General features: G+C 42.9%; 1 protein-coding gene across 24 annotated transcripts in view; it reads left to right on the forward strand.

Moving 5' to 3' along the window:
- The first annotated feature begins 248 nt into the window (after positions 1-248).
- Positions 249-22,066, forward strand: part of camk2g2 (calcium/calmodulin-dependent protein kinase (CaM kinase) II gamma 2) — a 62,143-nt gene continuing 40,325 nt past the window's right edge. For 18 of the 24 annotated variants that reach the window (XM_030106809.1, XM_030106810.1, XM_030106799.1 and 15 more), the window contains exons 1-2: positions 251-406; positions 2,285-2,379. In XM_030106809.1, coding sequence (XP_029962669.1) covers positions 342-406; positions 2,285-2,379 — 160 coding nt within the window. In that variant the 5' untranslated portion in view covers positions 251-341. Of the gene's footprint in view, positions 407-2,284; positions 2,380-22,066 lie in introns of all 24 variants that reach the window. The other 6 variants (XM_030106795.1, XM_030106797.1, XM_030106800.1 and 3 more) reach the window with 2 other exon arrangements.

Consider the following 22,066-nt stretch of genomic DNA (forward strand, 5'->3'; position numbering starts at 1 on the left):
TATTTAGCGCTATTTTACGACTCAGTATGAAACTGGAGTGTATCTGGCCCCTGAACTAAATGTGTTATGATGTCTAGAATGGCCTCTGAAGCAGAAATCGTGACATTTTTTTTTTTTCCATCAGAGTGGCTCCTCCTCTCGGTGGAGGATCTTTGTTACTACAGTTTACCTCTCTCTCTCTCTCTCCCTCTCCCTCTCTCGCTCTCTCTCCTCCCCTCCCACTCTCTCTGCTTCTCTGTGTGAGCTGAGCTCCAGCCTCTCTTCCCCCTCCGAGCCTTCAGCACTTCTCCTCCCGGATCCGCGAGGCGCGCCCCCCCTTCCTCCCCTCCGCTCCGGTCAACATGGCTACAGTAGTAACCTCGACCCGATTCACAGACGAGTATCAGCTGTACGAGGAGCTGGGAAAGTAAGACCGCCGTCTGCACCGCGGCTGCTGTCTCTGCTGCTCTTGTTGCATGCAGTCACTTTGTGAACGTGTGCGTGCGTGCGTGCGCGCGTGTCTGTGTGTGTGTGTGTGTTTTGCACGTTTTTTCTCCTCCTCTGCTGCTGCTCCTCCTGCTGCCATTGTGCGCGACCACTTCAGTGTTGACAGGGCAGGAGAGAGAGGGGCTGTCAAAAAAAAAAAAAAAAAAAAAAAGAGGCTTGCAGGTTCATGTCAGCGCTGCAGAGGATCCCGTCTTAATCCCGCATTTAAAGGTGCACGGCAGCGTTTCTCTGGTCGGCAGAAAACGTGGGGAAGCATCCTGTTATAAAGAGCGTAATTTATCCGCAGGTAGCGCGCGTCAAAAGCGCGTTTTTTTACGCGTTGCGTGGTGGCATCACCCCCGTCTCCTCCCCCCCCCCTCTTCCCCCCCTGCTCTTGTTTTTCATGCATTTCTAAGCAGACTGCAGGGCTTACTGTACATACCAAAAAAAAAAAAAGAAAAAAAAATAACAGCAGCAGCAAGACGAGGCTTTGCAGCAGTGAAATGCTGCTGGAAACATGTTGGCGCATTGGGATTTAAAAACGTGGCGTTACAGTGTGTGCATATCATGGCTCCAAAGCCACTTTGTAACATCTAATCTCTGCGTGTGGCTAATAGAGCCGCTCCACCTACTAATACAGTTTAAAGGAGGCGTCTGTGCAAAAATAAATGAATAGAAATTGATAAATAACGCAGGCTGAGAGGGATCAGACTCATTTCTGCCCTCATGCAGTCCAATTTGGCCTCCTTTGAACTGAAATGACATGTTTTCTTTTGTTTCAGTGCAAATGCTCATTCACATTATGCAGAAGTTTCCATTTAATGACATGCCTTTGAGAAGAACAGTGTAGTGAATACAGTGGAGTGTCATCTTTTTGCATCTTTTTTATAAAAATTCACCTATTCAGAATGGCCTGATGCTAATGCTCTTTCACCAATGAGGTATCCAGCCCTCACTGCTGCTTCAGATCTGGTCTCAGTCATGTGTTATATCAGTGGCTCTCGCCAAGGCCCCGTTTTCACGACAACATTCTCATGCAAAAACGTTAAACTTTTCTTGCGTTTTGGGTGTTTCTTTACATGTAAACGGTGCTCGGAGTCACTGAAACCGCAAGAGCAGAATGCTGCTTCTGCACTGTACACTCCGGCTATAGTGAGTAGTTCCTCTCATGCACGAGTCAATCAACAATAACAGCAATGGCGGCCTCCAGAGTGTCATGACTCCCAGTCCATATTCTCCTGGGATGTGATACTTTTAAAGATGAGAGTCACCGTTATAACAATCAGCTTCGTTATCTGTCCAATCGAACACTCGCTGTTGTTAATTTTTGAGTGTATCACACAAAAACACACAACAGCATCCACCCATGGCCCAACCGTCAAGGTTAAGTAGTTTCCTTTAAATGCGTTCATGCTCTGCAAAAAGACAATTCACTGTGTTTATCTGAAATATCATGATCATCTTATATTGTGCAGATCAGATTTTTACACTGCAGTCCAGATTAAACCCTTTGACAAGCCCTGTTTTGGCCCTCACTCCATTTATTTGACACCGATTCTTCCTTCCAGTGGCTTCACTCTCTGGTTTCTCCACATCGAGCCCCGCCACCCATTCGTAGCAGCTCTTCTTCTCATACACAAGATATCAGACTGTTTTAATTATGCATGTGACTTCCTTTCGACTCGCTTTAGGTGCGTGTGATTCATGCATGCCCTCAATGTGTTAGGTGTGTGTGTGTGTGTGTGAGACAACTTTCTCCTGTCAGATGTTTTCAGAGTGGTTTCGTTGATCTCTAATCTGGCCACTCCTCCCTCTCCAGGGGTGCCTTCTCCGTCGTCCGCCGATGCGTCAAGAAGTCCACCGGTCAGGAGTATGCTGCTAAAATTATTAACACGAAAAAGCTCTCGGCCAGAGGTGAGTGCATCGATGTGAGGTTCTGAAAGGCGAGAGCTGACAACAGTGGGCTGCTCAGTGGAGTGGGTTTATTTCCTTAAGAGCGGCGAGCCGGGCGCTCAGTCCTATCCCTGTCAGCGGAGATTCCTGAAAAGCTGGAGGCCACTTGGCAGAGCGGAGCTGCTGCGGTTTAAGCCGCACGGAGAGCTTCAGCCCGCTCTGGCAGTTGTCTGCAACCATTTTTGGTTTGCTATAGTTACTGTTATGTTTTCTGCACGTGCTCCTGCTTGAGCCTGAAATATCCTCTGCGCGGAGGAGATGGCGGAACGGCCTGGTTTGTGTTCGCCCTTTTGGCCCGAGTTGATCTTGAGAACGTTGGAGTCGTTAGTGTAATTGTTGGAAAAATCGGCAAAAACCAAGAGAGGGACGTGAGCAGTTACACGAGGAGTCACAGATTCCATGGATTCCGGTTAAACTTCAATTTTTGGATTTCTACCACTTCAGTCGTCCATCCTTCTTCTGTACCACTTTATCCAGGGAGCTGGAGACAGAAATGCATTTAGAGTCACAGTTAGTCTCAAATACGTGTTTTAGGACTGTGCTGGGAAGCTGGACCAATTGTAGAAATTGCATGCACAGGGAAAACATGCAAACTCCACACAATTCCTGTGACTCTAGAGCATTATTCACTGAACTGTCTGCTGCCAAACATTTCAAACCACAGAGATCAGATTTAAAACCAGCATTTATTCACTGTTCCCACTAAGATACCTCCTGCACGTCATTGATGCTTTGAGGAACGTGTTTATGAGAGAATTCAGAACAAAACCATTTTGTGTCAGCATTACCAATAATGTGTTGTTAAAATGTGCTGCAACGATTAAAATGTCGATATACTACGGCCCTGTTTACATGGCTGTATTTTCAAGTGCAAAACGGAAAAGTTTTGTTGCCCGGTTGTTGTCCGTTTACGTGACAACGGTACTCAGAGCCACTGAAAACACAATTGTTCAAAAACAGCTCCCAAGGTGCAACTTTTCTGAGAATGCATCAGGTCGTCGGATAAAAAAATATGGCGGTTTCCAGAGTGTCGTGACTCCCAGTCCATCATTCTCCTGGGACTTGGTGGTTTTCGAGTTGACAGTCACCTGGAATACAAATCCAGCTTTGTGTTTTGTCCATACAAACGTCCCGTGTTCTCCCATTGTTCATGTTTCTGGCATGTTGTTCTCTGAGCCCGGGTGTGTGAATTCATTACAAACCGGTGCCCTGTTGTGCTAACTGCATCATTTTCAGCATTCCTGCCATTTCCATGCAAACAGACATTGTTTTCAAAGTGTGGTCGTGTAAACATGAAACTTTTCGGAAATGAAAAATGTGAAAAAAACGATGTTTTCACTTGAAACATTGTTGCATAAATGGGGCCTAAAATCAGCTTGAATTCACACACTTCTCTGTTCTAAAGTTCATTATTGCTTTAAAGTCAATGCTTTCAAGAATCCATTTAAAAAGTAGGTTTTTTTTTTGTGTGTGTAATCAGCAGTATTATTTCTTAAAATAAGAACATAACTGTGCAAGAATAAACTACACATCGACAACAGCTTTTTTTAACTCACATTTTGTGAAAAAAAGCACAAAAATGTTTGTTGCCTGATCAGTGTAGCAGGAATTAACAGTGTTAGAAAATTGTGTAAGGCTTCAGGAGTCTTTGCTCATCCCACACATGCACACTGCCTGCAAACTGTCAGGAAAGGGAAACTCAGCGGATGAATTTAACGCCCAGAAGTTTGTTCGTTTGACTGGGGACTGAGTGAAAAGATGAAGAGATTCTAATTCTTTTGAAATGGATGCTACGGCGTCAGCTGCTGTTCTTACCGGTGTAAAACAAACCCGTTCTGCATGAAGGGCCTTTATGTGGCTTTGTTTGGTGCTGCTCAGGAGATGCTGCGAAGTTGTTAAACTGGAGTAATCACACTCTTTAAACAGTGATTACAGTCTGAAACTGTCTGACATTTATTGCTTCACTATTAAACCATCAGTGGTTTTCACCCCCTGCGCAAAGGTTCACACAGACTCCACAACAAAGGGAACGAATGTGGACAGAGGCTACGCAGAGATGCTTCAATTTCATGTTTTGGCAAGAATCGGCAAGTGTTTCCTGCCCCTGTGGAACGATAATTGTTGAAAACAGGGTGATCTTGTGCGGGTGTGTGCCGACCCCCCGTTGGACTCGCGGTGTTGCCGGGTTTCCAGACCTCTTGACAGGCTTTGAAAACATGGATTCAACCTTTACGCTGGCGCGTTCCCATGCAGCAGTGTCACACAGTGAAATACCACCACCTGTGCTTTGGTATTTGCAGCAGATTTGTTGTCGTCTTCAGCTTTTCATCTGCTGCACGTCTGAATCCAAGCGCCTCCTCTCGGCTCTTTGTGCACGTCCTCCGCTGTATCGGCGTCTGTGCGTGTCAGACGAGGCCACCAGAGGTTGAGCGGCGATGCGAGCTGTAGATCGCGGCCGGTTCTGGACTGATTGTGCTGCTCTTTTCCCGGGGGGGGGGTGTGCAGGCTGGATTGCCCGTCCCCCCACTCCCTCCCTCTTCCCTCTCAAACACCCACACCCACACCCATGTAATTTTCCTTTCTTTTTATGTTGCCTTCCTCCCGTCCCCTCCCTCCTATTTTATGTAAACAAAGGACTGATTGGAGCAAAGATCTTAAAAACCCTTTTCAGCTGCAGATTCGATCTGCTGTGTGTATCCGTGTGGAGGCTGAGCTGGCAGCGGTCCGGAGCCAGTAACCCGGCAACAGCAGGGGTGAAGCTCCTCATCCCATAGGCTGTCTGGCAGAGAGGCCCGTTTTTCACTGTGTGTTTGTGTGTCGTGGTCACAGTTGTCACACAAACGCACCAACAGACACGACTGCTCTTTTTCTCACTTACAAAACAAACACAGTTGCGCACATTTTTTTCTCACCCACTTATCGCTTTTCGCACTCTGCGGCGTGCACGCTCGGCCCGTCTGCGCAGCAGTTCCTCACGCCGAAATACAACATTCGTCTCTCCCTCGTCAGCCTTCGCTCAGCCTCGATTAGAGCTAAAATCTGCATGAACAGTGCTTGAAAAAGGCTTGTTTTGGACTTATTTTAGACACTAAAGCCACTTTCTTGAGGTCATTACAGCTCTCCTGGCTAATTACCGAGACGTGGGGATGCAGCGGGAAAGACGGGCAGTCAGATGATCAGACAGCTTGTAAACAAACCCCCAGGCGAGCCAAATGGATTTGAAGTGGAGAACAAAGGCGTACGGTGCAATTATTACACCCGGGTGTTGCTGCAAATATTTTCCAGAGTTTGCGGACTCACTTATCGTGTCAAATCTGAGACGATTTGCTGTTAATCTGGAAACACCGTCGTCTTTACTATTGGTGCTTTCCATCAATATTAATGCGTTTTAAATAATCTAGAATAACTGACTGAACATTTCCCTGCTAAACTTGTCTCTGACGTCCTGAAAGTGACAATAATCTACTACACTGCAGCCTAAATGCTGAGGAAGAGATCGTACTTATTCTGTCTGTATATAAAATAATATCATTCTGTATTGCTTGTTGATTTGTTTTGTTTTTTAGTTTTCACATTCTTTCTGCAATTTTTGGGAGACTTTTGTTAAAAGAACTGAAGGCATCCAGTCGCCAATCTACAAATTTATCTCACATTAAAAATGTCCGATCAACGTCATGTGCAAGATTTCAAAAGTGTAAAATTGTTTGGCTGTGATTAAACAGGGGATGCCACAGCTTTTGTAAAAGTCCGCAATGAAGAAATATTTTTCATGTCTTAACTTCTCAAGTGATCAAACAAGATGTGTTTCAAATCAGATTTATCTGTTTTTCCAATACCATGCATATGCAATAAAAACAAAACCCAAGCTAAAATAGACGGAGAATATGGACTTTGTCCCACATTTTACCGCTCTCTGTTGCTCTGTAGTAGCCAAAGTTCACAGCCGCCGTGTGAAATGCTGTTATCAAATTTGCGACTCTGTCCAAAGCGCTCAGTTACAGATGCAAGATCATCATTGTTGCTCATTTTTCATCGTTTATTGAGCAAATTCAAACAGTATATATCCACCGTATAATTCCACTTTTGCATTATAAATATTGACACTGATAATCATTTATGTTAACGTTGTGAATGAAAGAAGTGGATGCTTGTTCATGTCGACTTCACTCTGAAAGTGTTTTAGGCCTTTTCAAGGCAAGAAATGTGTCACATTTTACATTATAACCTATAAATTCTCAAACTGTACTTTTTGTTAAATTTAGACATTAACACAGGCTTTTATGACATATTAATGGCCAAAAAAGATCACCGTAGTTAAAAAAAAAAAAGTAATGATCCTATGCTATATAATAAAACCTGAGGCTTGATTTTTTTTCAAAAAGCGCTCTATAAAGGGAGAACTCCACATGAACTGCTTCTCATAATGTTGGCTCAGCTCGTCAGACTGCCGTAATGATCGTTTGTCTGTCAGATTTCAGTGAGCTGAACAGAGAAGAGAACAAATTGGATCATTAACCTTTGACCTTGTGCAGCTTCTGATGGCAGCAGCAGGATTTCTGTGCGTCGTCGTGTGAAATTTAGCGTTTTCTGTCCCGTCTGATCTATTTCTGTGAGCTTTGTTGCTGTTTACCAACACTGAGCAGTCAAAGTCTTGACTTTGGTGGTTTGATGTCTGGGGGATCTCTGGAGTATCGACACGACTTACACACACACACACGCATGTGTGTGTTTGCGTAGGCGGGATTAAGCTTTTTTATTTTTTCTCTCTCTCTCTCTCTCGGTGGCAGGATGGCAGTGAGGTCAGCGATTACGGCGCGAGCATGCGGCATCACGTGCACACACACAAGCACGCTCGCTCAGGCAGATAAACATGTCGATTAGTGAGTTTAGAGGTGCTGTAAGGGGGGCTTTCTCACACCCTGACAGACGTGGGCTCGCTGCTTCCTCAGTCTTTCAGGATTTCTGTTCCCTTTAAGCCTTCTTAGCGTGCGTCAGCCGCCATTCAGCTGGAGCTGTGTGGACATGCAGCCTCGCTGCAGCCTCACAGCAGGAAGCCTCCGCTGCTGCAGCCCCGGACCACTATAGAGACACGTTTCCACGTCTCTGTGCATCCCTGTAGCTTCACTCTGAATCTCTGAGCTTTGAAGTGAAGTAGAAAATTTGTCGTTGCTGTTTCTAATGTCCCTTTTTTTTTTATGGACTTAACTTTTTGAAAGTAAAGACTGCTCAGTGCAGCAAAGGAAAATCCTCAATTTTGACTTATTTTTTTGGTTGTCTAATATCGATTTGAAAGAGAAAGTCAGAGGAGATGATTGCTTTTTTGTTTATTTCACAGTAAAAAAAACAAAATACAATTTTGAAGGGCTCGCAGAAGTTGGTGTGTGAGACTCTTGAATTAATAAAAGGCTGTGTTGCCAGCTTGTCAGTAGGGAAAGAGGCTGCTGGCTCCTTTGACCAGACATCTTCTTTTCCCCTGGTGTGTCCATTTCTACTTCCTGTCTGGAACATTAAAATGTTTTGAGGCAGAGCAAAGTGTCTTCTTTTTTTTGGGCATCAAAATGTGGCCGTTCAGAGAGTCGATTGAAATCGAAAAACGTTGCGTATTTTTTTTACCAGGCGTAAACAGGGCCTGAATCTTCTTGAGGACAGCTTTAAAGAAAATGACTGCTGTCTGAGAGCTCTGGAGTGCCACCTCTGGCGGGCGGCTGCATGACGCTTAAGCACAAAAAAAAAACCTCGAACTGTAGCAAAATTGCTAAACTGGCAACACCGACAAAAAGGTTAGCTTACATATGAGCTCTTTTATTATATAGATGTTAAACTGGCGAAGTTGGCCTCCATCGCACCATTTCTGGGTTGCCATCGGATGCTTCATTTCACGAGATAAGCAGAGATGACTCGAGTGTCGGATTACAGAAGTAGATAACGATGATTACTGACCTGCGACTGCAGCCACTACCTGATCAAGATTACAGGAAGAATAAACTGAGAAGAGAAGTGCGCAGAAGGAGTTCTCACACTTGAAGAAATGCATTTATGCAATAACGGTCTCGGTATTTTTAACATTTACTTTCCAACAGTCACTCAGTCGTCGCCCATCTTCTGTTTTCGCCGCGCCCGAGGATGACGTTGCAGTAAAATCAGCGAACCTCCTTTGAGACCTGAGAACTGCCCGCTATATGCTTCCTTTAGATTATCTGATGAGAGTCGAACACGTTGGTCTCCTGGCTGCGTAAATCCAGGCCCAGTAACATTTCTGCATCACTTTCAACACAGAGTTTGAACTTGATGCCTTTGGATTAACAGAAATGCTGCAGCAGCTCCAAGTTCAACATGCAGAATGAGAGAGAGAGAGAGGGGCTTTCTCGTTTTCCTCTGCCTTTAATATCACCGTAATCACAGCATGAGCCCATTCCGCAGTAAATAGAATGGAACCGGCAGCGTTTATTCAAGGAAAACTCAATCTTTTACATTAAGTTTTTAATATTATGGGAGCAACTATCCAGTCTTGTGGTATTTGTGCTTCTGTTTTAAAACACAGAAGCAGAATCGAAATGACTTTATTGGGATTTTTTTTCTAAAGGATGTTTTTGTGAGGTTTGTGATTCTGAGCTGGAATCACAGGAGCAAATCTATCGTCTTGATAGTTGCCTCAGAAAACCCCCCAAAAAGCTGTAAAGCCTCATGTTTTTATCCTCCTGAATGCATCAGGTTTACAGAGCAGCAGCAGTTTGAATAATGATTCTTATTTGTGTCCTAAATTTTGATAAAACTTGAATTTTGAGTTTCAAAACACACATCTTCCATCCTTGAGTTGGATCTTTTGTCTCCCGTGCAATCAGCGTGCAGATGCCTCCATGAGGGTAATAACCTCTTTACAAGCCCTGGGTTTGTCAGAATCATTCATCAAGTGATGAACTGCTGTTTGTGTCGCAGCACATCAGGCAGTAAATGTGTCGCACGTTTACAGCGGCTGTGGGAAAATGTGCGCACTTGTGGTTTCTGGTGATTGTGTGTGAATGAAGGCAGGTCTGCTCTCCTCTCTTCTGTATTGCGAGATTCATTCGGTACGTCTGAACGGTTTGTGTCGATGATGTTTCACAGACAGTTTGCATGGTCTCCCTGTGCATGCTGGTAGTTTTCAATTTGAGCCTAATATGGTTTTATCCATTGATTTGTAGGCTGGATAAAACCAGACTCTAATATAGACTGATGGCTGTAATGTGGAAATGTGGAGGTGAAGTACAACCTCAGAGACTGTGCCATGTTTCTGTTATTCTCGATGAGATTAAAGACTTTCATTCCAAGTCAAACTGGACTGAATGTTAAAAAGGAGCTGCACAATGGTTGAACTGTTTCCGTGTGCCGTGTTTTCATTCTTTGCAAATTTGAAATGACAGAAATATGGAGGAAAATAAATCACCAAAATTGTTCATCTAACAAATGGCGGTGTAAATAAGGAAGAGCACTGAGACTTCCCTAATACTCAAGTTTAATGCATATCACAGGTTTACCGAATTTTGTGCAGCTCTGTTTATTTATTTATTGGCATAAAAGACAAACAAAATCCAACATGTATTCAGATTCTTTTTATTCTTTTTGTTTTTAGCCCAACACTGTTGGAAACAAATCAGATATTTCACACTAAACAGGCAAATTCGTTTTGGGCTTTTTAGAATTTTGAACCTGTTTTTATTTGGTTGCAATTATTACAACTTATTGCAGCAGTTTGGGGTGAGACTAAGAAGGAAATGGAGACATGACATGTCTAAACATTAACACCGAAACTGTGAAGAGTCTTTGATGATCTTGGCTGTCCTTATAATATCTCGCACATTAATATCTGTCATTCACAAATAGCATAATTAGAGTCAAACCGTGGCTTTTTTTCGTGTGTTCTGTCGTGTAATTACTCCAGTATTGACGTCAGGGCTGCTACGTGCTACGTTTAGCTATAGGTGGTTGTTTTCTGGAGGTAGCATGAACACCGCAGGAGGCGTAACGTGAGCGGCGGCCTCCACACAGGATGCGTTCAGGCACAGTGTTGAATGTAGGTCATCGGCGTTGCAGCAGAGCTCGACGAGGAGCCGCTGTAGCAGCAGACTGGGAGAAAACAGCAGAAGAGAATCTGGCTCTGGTCGCATCGACGCGGCCGAACCACGAGTTTCCATCAAACCGAGCGTTTCCCGGCGCAGACACCTGAAGTGAACGCCGCTCCATCTCTACGCTGTTTCATGTTATTTTTGGCTCCAATTATGTGTCACGTCTTGCGCCGAACTGTGAAGTGAGTGTATTTTTACACCGTTATTAGGTAAGGCCTCGTGATGTCAAGGAAAGCGAGAGGGGAGAAGCTGGCTGTTGAATTATTGAGCTCTGCTCTCTCCCAACGGGGACGGGAGCTCTCTGCTCCATCATCCATTTCCCCTTTCTCCCCTCTTCTCTGCGTCTTCCCCCTTCTTTCTAGTCCTCTCCTCCCTTCTCTGCAAGGCTGCCGCATCGCAGGCAGACGTTTGTGTGTGTGTGTGTGTGTGTGTGTGTGTGTGTGTGTGTTTGAGTGTGTGTGTGGGTTTTTCAGGCTTTTCGGTGGGCTTGTGGTGCGCTCGCTGCAGGCTGATTGGCGGAGGGCGGCTAAACGTGGCAGAGCCGCGCGGTGAATCTTTAATGGGACCAACTGTGAATATTTGATGACGGGGAGAGAGAGAGAGAGAGAGAGAGAGCGAGCGAGAGAGAGCGTCGTGTATGGAAGGAGAAAGATGTAGCTATAGAAATAGAGAGCGAGACGGTCAAGGTTTGTGAATCGTTCACGGCGCTTCTCTTCCCACAGCATGAAAACCTCTCAGTTTCTTTCTTTTTTTTAAATTTTATCTGGGCTTTGACACAAATGTGTTTGTGTGTCCTGAGGTTCAGCGTGTTTTTCGAAGACTCTCCTTCTGTCATATTCATGGTGCCCTCTTTTTTTCCCCTCTTATGTGCTATCATTATCCCCCCCTGTCCGAATGGCATATGGCACCATGTAGGAGCCAACATGTATAAAATTTTCATTTGCCATATAGTGCTCAACTGGACTTGAGAGGAAGTCGATCCATCCATGGAAAAAGTGCATCAAATAATCACTTTGAATATCTTTACGGTTTCAATATCGGAACAGGCTCAAGACTGACATGAAGTCACCATCCAGCTGCTCGCCATACAAATAGGAGGATTCAAAATGGTTGAAAAGTTACTGACAAAACAAGGCTGCAAACACCAAATTTACATCAGTATGAAGATATTCATTCATGTCATCATAGAGACAAACACTTGAAAAAGCTGAATAATCAAACAATTAAAAAAGCTTCAGTTTTGCTGCTGTGTTTGCCAGAAATGTGGTAATTACAGTCTTTTGACAGTTTGCTGCTAAAACATTGACGTTATTGAAGGTTTAGTTGTCCGAATGGTCACAATTAAAGGTGAGAATTACAGGAAAAAAGGCAATCACAGATTGAACACAATGCAAGCAGCTTCATACACAGTTTCACAGTCACAGTTTCAAAGCAAACAAATCAGGCAAAGATGCAGATTCATCATGAACTGGCGGCATTATTAGTTTGTGCCATAGTGACCAATCAATGGAAATGCAACATCGGTGATCTGCTCCCGATCAATGAAACACAGGGTAAGAGCGTGAAGTCTAAATGTCGGGTCAAAATGTCCACACTGTGGACAGCTCGTACATTTAAAGGAAATTTTGTGGCCTGGCTTAAATGACAACAAACAAAACAAAACGAGAATGGGGAAATAGAAAACCTCAAACAAAAACTAAAACCAAGGTTCATAGTGATAATAGGCCGAGCTGATGAAACAGGAAACACTTTACAAAACAAAGGAGAACAAGAACGCAGTATGCGTCAGATTGTTGCATTAGTGAGAAATTTCTGGAAAGTGAATCAGCAGCAGGTGCCATAATTGATGATTTAATGTTTTGTGTGACAAAAAGGCTGAACACTGTTCACATTAAGCTCAGTAAATATGAGGATTTGCTTTTCTTTTTGGCCTTAAGCACGTCACTTCCTAAAATGTCTCCATGATTTTCTGACACTGCATCCACAATACAAATAATTAAATGTGAAGATGAATGGAAAATTAATTAAAATTTTCAAATAATGAGTCATTTTGTCCCTGCTGTGTTTGTGTCTGTCCTGCCTGTGGTCATCACTCCTGTTGGTTTCAAACCCACGGCAGCCTGCCAACGCTTCATTGGATTACATTACATTACGTTGGAGAGTCTCAGGTGTGTGTTTGCCCGTCTCTCTGTGTGTGAGCGTCGTTGTCAGCTGCTGTCATGTCAGCATGTGTGAGTCATGGCGGAGGTCCTTTTTGTAAAGTCCCTCTTCTGACAGTGGCGGCAGATTTGTTCATGCATGGAGCCTGAAGAAGGGCCGTGACTGAAAGCTTTGCTCACCCGATGAATTCTGCGCCGACTGCAGGATGAGGACGCGCCTCCTGCAGAAACACTGCTGGGAGGAAGCCCCACTTTAAAGCAGAGATTGTGGAACATCTGCATTATTACAGAATTTCTATGTCGCTGTATTGTTGAGGTCATGAAATCATTGTTTTGTAATGTTAAGCTGTTTTAGTTTTGAAAGCAAGTTGAGATGTTTACTTGAGATGAGGCTTTGCACCGTTGACGACGACTTGAAGTCAAGATGGAAAATTTTAGTTGCATTTTGGCGTCTGTTAACCTGACAACGGTCCTTGAAGCACTGAAAACGCAACTTTTTTAAAAAGCCTCTGATTCAGTCTCGATGTAAACGAGAGAAAATACAATTTTTCTGAAACACTGCGCCCACGCATACGGAAACGTGTAAACAGGGCCCACACCAATACTGCCAAAAAAAGCCCCGTGAATAATGTTTCCAAGCATTAAAGCAAATTGTTGCTGCAGGAAGGTGGTGAAGAGCTACATACAGACAGACTTGAACAGAAAACACACACACTTCAAGACTTGAATGCTTATCAATTCATATATATTGCACTGTTAGTTTTGAGACATGTAAAGCTGATAAATGTTTTCCAGTTATTTCTGAAACAATTATAAATTTGAATGCAATGCATTTTTTTTTCATGGGCCAGAAATCCACATCCGTAAATAATCTTCGGGCCTTTTTAAGTGGAAAACATGGCGGAGGTATCATCATGCCGAGGGGCTGCTTTTTTTTCTTTTGCTCCATTGTGCTCTGTTTTTATAAAGTAAATATCAATAAGTTTCAGACTTTAACAACCAGTGATAAACATTTGTTGAAATAAATTTTCTGGTATTTAAAAGACTTAAGGACCTGAGTTTAGCCTCTCTAAGATGGATGCAGTCAATAAACTTTATAGGCGAGTAAGTCACCAACAGTGAAATGATACGGTTTCCTAAATAGGGAGGTGTTTTTTTCTTTTCTTTTTTTTTTTTTTTTTTTTACTGAGATTATTTATTGTGACAGTTGGAAGACTGAGGAAGCAATAAAGCCGGGCGCACACATGGGAGAGGCATCCAGCAATAATGTGAGTGACTCGGTGTTCATGTCGGCGTTTTACTGTCGGCCTCACTTTATTGCTTGCTTCTCTTTCTACTTATCTACCCCACAAAATATCCCCTGTAAAGGGTTGACGACGCATTATTCCAATTTTGTACCCTGTATCTTGCATTATGTTTGATACAAATATGGAAATAACAGGAATGAATTACTGACTTCCAGCTTTGGATGTTGGTATTAACACTTGATATTTGCAGTTAGTAAAACAAATATCATTTTGCCTTTAAATTCTCTATAAGTTGCCATTGTGGTTACATTTTAGTGTAACTGCTGCGTGGATCTGGTGTTACTAACTGAAGCTGACTGCCGTCTTAAAGCCCAAAGTTAGATAAAGTGGTGCACAAGATGAATGGATGTTCGATCTTTAATATATTCAAATAAATGAGAAATAGAATTTTTCCGGCTCATCCAGGGCCTCCTCCCAGTCGGAGGTGCCTGGTAAACCTCTAGGGGGTGGTCCTGGGATTGCACAGTCTTAATGGTTCCTCTCAGTGATGGTTGAGTTTCTCACCCTGTATTCAATATATCGGGCTGAAAAATTAAACACCTGTATTTCCTTCAAACCTGCATTTCATCTAACGATGTCTGCTTTCCTTTCTTCCTGACTGTTGGACGGTTCGGTGGTATGGTCAGGTAATCATTAACTTTCTCACAGCAAGAAGACACAAGATTTGTTTGTGGGACTGAGTAGTTTCTGTCTGGATGCTGCAGGTTCCTCCCATAAAGCAATCTAGCGAGGTTATTTGTGACTTCAGATTGCTCTTTCTGTGCTGGCTCTGTGATGAAGTGGCAGCCCCTCCAGGGCTTACGCTGCTTCTTGCCAAAGGTCTGCTGGGATAGAGCACAACCCCTGTGACCTTAACCGAGATGAAGCAAGTATGGGAAATCAATGGAGAGATGTTTGCTGTTTGCTGCATTGGATACCATAGATGGTACCATCTTAATTCTACTAGAGGAAAGACTTTGTGTTTGAAGGTTTGAACCAATATACAGATGTATCAGTGTCAGCAACTCTTGAAGAGTTTGAAAATATTTCCGTCCAGGATTGTTTGTGCAGTACATATTCAGAATCAGCAGATAAACTCTGTTTTTGCACGCGTGTGTTTACATCCGCGGGTCTCCGGACATAATCCGTCCCCGATCGCATGCTAGCCCACGGTCATGCTGCCAATCACACGCATTGTTAACACTGTAATGGCTATCTTGACATTTGCATGTGATCTTTAAAACCCGACGGCTGAGATGAGGTAACCGTGGTGACCGTGCAGAGTCATGCTGTTTGCTTTCATGATACGATCCTTCATATCTGTTTTGTGGAGAATCTGGTCAGGCTCAAGGCAGCGAGAGAGATATGTGTATATGTAGTCTTTAACCAGGTGACCTTTGAGCCGATATGATTGGAAAGCTTTATTAACTGTAGGTTAAATCATGCGGTTTCTTTGGTATGCCTGTTTTTTCATCAGTTGCTCTTACTTCTGAAACTCTGAGATAATTTTGTCGTGACTTCCTCATAATAGTTTTAAGTTCATTATGTCTTGTTTGTTCGTAATTTTACCATTTTATTGATATTCATGTTGCTGTCGGGGCTAAGCCTTTCTTCAGTTCAATTCTTCAACCTCAACAGCTAAAGAAAAAGGTTAAAAAAAGAAACAAAATGACTCAGACAATGATTTTCTTCTATCTAGAACTTCACAAAGAGTAAGAACAAGTGTGCAAATTCCACTTGGATTTACTAGCTACTCTGCACATTGTGATTGGTTAATTACTTTAAATGTGCTCCTTATCATAAAAAAGTCCATACATATGTATATAAAATTGATATTACATTCTATCTGGACTATAAACAAGTTATAAAAAGTATCTTGACCTTTTTAAAAATAGCTCCTGGTCTGAGACAGCCTTCAGTCTTGCTGTGCACCCATAAGGAAAATGTGAAAGTCCAGATTGGACCGAAACTTCTCTCAGAGCACAGCGAGGTCGGACATGATGGAAAAGATGAATATGGGAAGGATAAGCAGTAGTGGCAGCAAAATAAAACCCAAGCCAGCTTGAAAGTATTTGAGGAATGGCACAGAGTGGACGTTTTGAATTCTTCAGCCAGTTATGGTTGCCTTCATGTTCCAGTTATTTTGGTACTGCCAAATTGTATCGAGATCCTTTGACGGGATCACGCTCTAATTTCACTGTAAACTCTGATTACGTGTTGTTTTTCAAGAGTTTGTCCCCGACATTTCTGATTATTTTCCATGTTTATTCATTTCAAAAGAAACTCGACCAGTTTGACTGTGAGTACAGCAGCAGCACTGGCATTACAGTCGTCTGTGTAAATGTTTGTTCACGTTTTGTCATCATTATCTCAGTGGTCACAAGGCCTTGGTTTTCCCAGGATGAGGATGTTTGACCAGTGGCGCACAAGCCCACCATTGATCGAAAACACACAGCGACCATTGTTGCGGCTCTTTCTCCGTCCTCTCTTGGGGCTGCAAACGGCACCTGTCTGCCCAGTTCGACTCATTTGATAATCCCGATTTAAGTCGGCTCTGACAACGGCTTGTAGTAAATGTGTTGAGTGGAGTCGAGTGTGCGGCTCTGTCATCTGGTACTCGTGTCGGCTGGCACGCCACCAGCTCAGTCAGAGCCTGCGTCTGCTTCCAAGGTTACAATCTAAAAAGGCTTTTATTGCAAAAGTCTGCTCACAATAGAAGCCCTTTTCAGGACTCGCCTGCCTTGACACTCTTTTGTGGCGGAATGAGCGATGATGGTTTGGTGAAGGCTGCAGTGTAATGAAGTCAAACCTTCACTTGATCGGCGCTGGATTGTAATTACAGAAAGCGCTGCGGCGATATCAGAGCATGTCAGCACTTTTCACTGGCAGCCAATAAAACGAGCAATTTTATGAACGCATCGTAATTTTTGTTGGAAAAACATAAACCCTATGTTCTGTGAGATTTATTGAAGGCCTATTTGCAATTTTACCACATCACATAATGTGTCCACCTAAATTACCCGCTCAGCTCTTCTCACATGACCAGCTATCTCTGGATCGGTCCACTTTGTGATTCTACACCAATCAATTCAGATAATTGTGTTGCTCTCTTTACTGGCTCTTCAAAGAACACATTTTTGACACAGTCTGGTATGTCAAACATTGAAAGACGAAAAAAACGCATTTCGATATAAAATAATTTCTTGTGCATTATGTCTGAAGCCAACTTCGCTATTCTACATTTTGAGCCAAATTATGCTGACCTTCTGTTTCAATAAATTAACGGTTTGAAACAACGGAGGAAAAAAGCTTGCTTAAGAAGGTAATCATCAATTGTCTCTACATCAATCTCATTTAAAGTCTCTTCTTCACATTTGCTTACAGGGTTGATCAAATATTTAGGTTTATATCTTGGATACAGCTTCAGCAGCTGAGCAGTATTTGTGATGCAAACATGAATAAACAAATGTTGGAGCTCCTGGAAAGTGGCGGTGATGTACTGTGCTTGCAAGATGAAACGTGGTCTGTCCCAACCTGAGCGTCGTGTGATGGCAACAAACGGCGTTGCTTACACAACGCACTGTCAAGTCTGCACTGTGTCACGTTTGAGCCCGTACACACACACACACAGTGTGATTCTTTCTGCACACAACCAACTGGATCTGTTCCACAAAGCCCAACATAAACAGACGGCGCCGGGTTTTATTAATCACGGTGCGGTCATCTCAAATAATGTGTGTGCTGCGAGGATTAGCTTCTTCAAATGTTCTACGTCGGTCATCTGTCTCTTCATACACGGCTTTACTGGTTTCTTTGGTTTTGATTTGTATGCATTCGTCTGTCTTACGATATGTCAGTCTTGACTTTATTATTATATTTGTTCTGAGGCAAGACAAGGTAGCATGTAGTGATAACCTCACACAGCGGGTCGCCGGTTATTCGCCGCCGCTAGGTGAGGATCGAAGCTGCGAGCCTACACAGCGTTATGTCTCTTGGAATGGTTGTGTTGGTGTTTCCCTTCAGATCTATTCTCGAACTAATTTGTGTGTCATCGTCATGCATTTTTAAACACTCCTCTAGCTGGTCTGTTGTGCAGCTTCGAAATGAACATGCAGCAAACTGGCGTTCAGTGGAACAAACAAACAGTGGCTCTTCTTTTTAATAATGGCACATCTAAGTGAAACATTTCCTCATTTCCTCAACACCGATTCCATACGGCAATTATTCGACAAATGTACTCTTGTAACACTGAAAACTGAAGATATCTCCTGATCTGTTTTCTTTAACTCATTTTACTTTGCAGAGGCTACACATTTGGTGCATTACCCACCATCCAGGTTCATACGTACATGCATACAGGTCTGCTTCAGGTTTTAAGAGCGGGAGCTTCTAGAACAAGAATTCGTTTCTTTGTTGACTGATTGTGTGTTGTTTAAAGTGTTTTAACAGAAATTTTATGAATATTCATGGAATAAGTTTGAGTTCCTGCAGTGAACAGAGCTGCATCGACAGCAGCCTGTCAGAATTAAAACATTGAGGGATGCAGGTGATAATTAAAGAAAAATTCACAGCATATTCAAGGTAACTCAAAGCAATAACAGGACTACAAGGCCTCAGTATTTTTCTATTTAGATGTCAACACTGAGGAGACGGTCAGCCTTTCACATGCTCTGTAGCTTTTCTGCTGCGATCCATTATTTCAAAAGACCACCCAAAGTAAGAACATCAGTTTGAGGTCAGTGAACAAAAATGATGAGATGATGATGTTGCACTAATGCCTGGGATTTTGTCCGTTCAAAAAAAAAATGAAAAATGAAGGTTAAAAACCGTTACATAACCAACACCTCTCTGTTTGGTGGGGTATTTCTTGCTTTCAGTGCTCGCAGATTGAACTGTGGAGGTTGGATTTCCTTGAAAACTGAAACATTGACACTTGGATTCTTTGACTGCTCACACTCAAGTTTCCCCTATAAATGCTAAGTTAATTTGTTGAAATTTTGAGAACTTTGACTCACATTTAAGAAAAGACACGCAATCTTTTCAGTGTTGACATTGAAATTTCAAACAGCAGTGTGTGTTTCTGTTTGTGGATCTGATCTGTGCATCCTTCTCATGCTCACTGTGTTTCGGACCGTGATGTTCTCGGCTGTGTGTTGCGTCCTTCAGGCGGTGTGTGTGGCTTGCAGGGTGTGTGAAGTTGAGCTATTAAATGAGCCTCAGACAGACCTCGGCTGACCTGCTGGGAGCGGCCGCTAACGTCAGGTCGCTGTGCAGCGTTGTGAATAGAGTCTGTGTCTCCCTGCCAGGACCCCTTACAGCGCTCACGAAGAAAACCTCTCTCTGACCAACAGGGTAACAAATATGACCACAGCTTCACCTCCTCAAAGCTTCCTCCTGTGGGGAACCAGCAGAAGGAGGGATTGACTTTTCTTTATGAGCCCAGACGCTGGAGGAGTTTAACACCGTGGGAAGCAAGGCGTCGCTCTGATGGATTTTCCTGTAAAACTCTCCAGCAGGAGGAAGGTTCTGAGGGGGAATGAAGCTGTTTCTGGGGTCCTTACCTTTGTGTGAAACACTTCTGGTTCCCACCCGCCACTCCAACCACAAACTAGTACGTTAAATGAAAAGCATCCAGAAATAAACATTAACAGTGTTCTCGCAGTTCAACTTCTCGTTGAAGCAAAGAGCTCGTCAGCCATTATTAACATGGCAGCAAGTCGATATATTTTCATGTGTAGCCAAGACGAGCTGGTGAAGTTCAAGCCTATAATGGGAACGACGGTGGCAGAAAGGTGGTTTATGACGGAGCTGTTGTGTGAAGGGCATGGCCAGTTTCTGCTCTGCCATGAACATCAGTGGGATCTATCATCTGTCTTTATTTGTCTTCATCTTCTTCCTCAGTGAGCTCCAGAGTTGTTGTTGTTTTTTTTTTTTTTGCCACTGTTGACGTTCGCTTGGTGACATTATCCTCACTGTTGTCCCACTGACACGTCGCTAACCTCTCGCGTAACTGGACGTCTGACTCGAGACGGGGAAAGCTGAGAGAGATCTTACAAAATCAGAGTCAGAAACTCTCCTTGGCCTTTCTCGTTCCCGTTTACGTCTCCATCTGTCAGCGCGTCTCTGCTTCCTTTCCTCTGTCCGTCACTTTGTGTCTCATTGAGTTTCTGTCTGTCTGCTTGGCGATGCGGGGCGGGCCAGGTCACTGTGATTCAGGGCTGTAAGCCGGAGGAGGATTGGATCTATTTATAGTCGTGTCTGCTCTGGGCCACAGTGACCCGAACTCTCTGTTTTTCTTTGTATCTGCCTGTTGGTTTCGCTCAGTCTGCCATTGATTTATCTCGTCATCAGCTGTTCTTCATCCTATCCCATCAGACCCTCAAACAACATTACCTTCAGTTGTTTAACAAGCTCCGGTCTTATTAGGGGCCATCAGAGCCTCTCACTTCTGCTCTGTGTGTGGTGTATTAAATTACACCAGCCCATTTCCTTGTTAAGTTTTACATTTTTATTAGTTAGCTAATGGCATGTGTGTAAAATGCCAAATATGCTGACAAGCTCACCCTAATGACTTAAAAGCCCGTTACTTGTCTGAGCAGCCCTCAGAAAGTTTACAAGCAGATCGGATGTGGATGAAAGATGATGTCTGAGCTTTACGAGTTCACTTAATGAATGAATTCAGTTTTACAAATTACTCATCTGTTGATCAGACCTGAGGCAAAAAAGTCAACTGATCAATTAGTCAGTTATTTTATTACTTTAGTTTAACACATTTAGCAAGAAAGAGAAACAAGCCGCCACCGTGCCACATTAGACCTGCCATCCGATGGCATTTATTATTGTAAGTGACTTTCTCAATGAGCTGCACTGGAACATTTCATATTACAGATGATTCACTGTTGTCATATTGGTTTAAAGTTATTAAATCACCAAGCAGAAATCGAGTTTCTGTTGCAATAGATGGCTGCTTTTCAAAGTGTGAGAAGATTAAACCGCATGATATTATTTTTAACTGCTGTTGAGAGTCATAGACATTAGACAATGCAGGTTGAGTCTAGTCTTTATGTACAGTTTGCAACTGACGTTAAAAGGAAGGCTTTTATTAAAATTTTATTGCTTCAATCTCAATCATACCTACAAAAAAAATCATTTTTTAAGGATTTCCTTCAACCCGTGAGGATTTCTGCTGGGAATACTTAAAGAATGTTGATTTTTGTTCATAAAATTAATATAATAGAAATAAAAAAAAGTGGTTCAGTTCAAAATTTCCCCTTTTCCCGTAGAGATAGATGAGTTTGCCCCACCCAGTATTGTTTACTGTGTTGGTTTTCTCTGGAAATGCCTTGTGGAATCGGATCATCTCAAAGCAGTGTGTGCGTGTGTGTGTGTGTGTGTGTGTGTGTTTGGGTTGTGTTGTGCGTCTGTGTGAAGCGAAGCAACAAGACCGGGAGCCGTGCTTTTAGTGGCGCTCACAGCAACGGATTTCATTGACTTGACTGCGCGGCCGCTAAAGGCTTCAAATGGAATCACTCGGCTATCTAATGGCTCCGTCGAATGAAAAGGATGTGTGCAACACTGACACACACACTCTTAGATGCACTCTAATATAATACACCACTTGAAGTGTAAGCACGTGTTGGAAAAACAAAAGGTGAAAAGAGCGATCTCAAGTTTTCCCCCACTATCATCAACTTTTATGGCTGTATCATCTTTTATTTATTCCCCCGTCATCTTTTGTTTCCTACCACAGAGGAATAACAAATGATGGCATTAGTGGACAACACTTAATCTTTAAAAACACATCCTTTGGATTATATGTATTGTTTTGGTCTTTAGAGATGCTCAGCATTTATTTTCGAACAATACACTCTTGTGTTTGAGCAAAACACCAGTTTCAGTGGGAAGATTCATCTTGGTATGTGATTCAGTTCTTCTCCAATTGAAGCTCAAAACTTATTTATTGAACTTGGCTTTGAAAGTGTACATATTATTATGTATTTATAGTTTACTGTGCAGTTGTACAGTAGCACCTAACTTCTCTTGTTCTGTTCTTTTTTGCATACGCGCTACATTTTATTGTATTTTTCTACATGTAAAGTAC

The sequence above is a fragment of the Salarias fasciatus genome, chromosome 13, assembly GCF_902148845.1.
Source record: "Salarias fasciatus chromosome 13, fSalaFa1.1, whole genome shotgun sequence".
Taxonomy (NCBI): Eukaryota; Metazoa; Chordata; class Actinopteri; order Blenniiformes; family Blenniidae; genus Salarias; species Salarias fasciatus.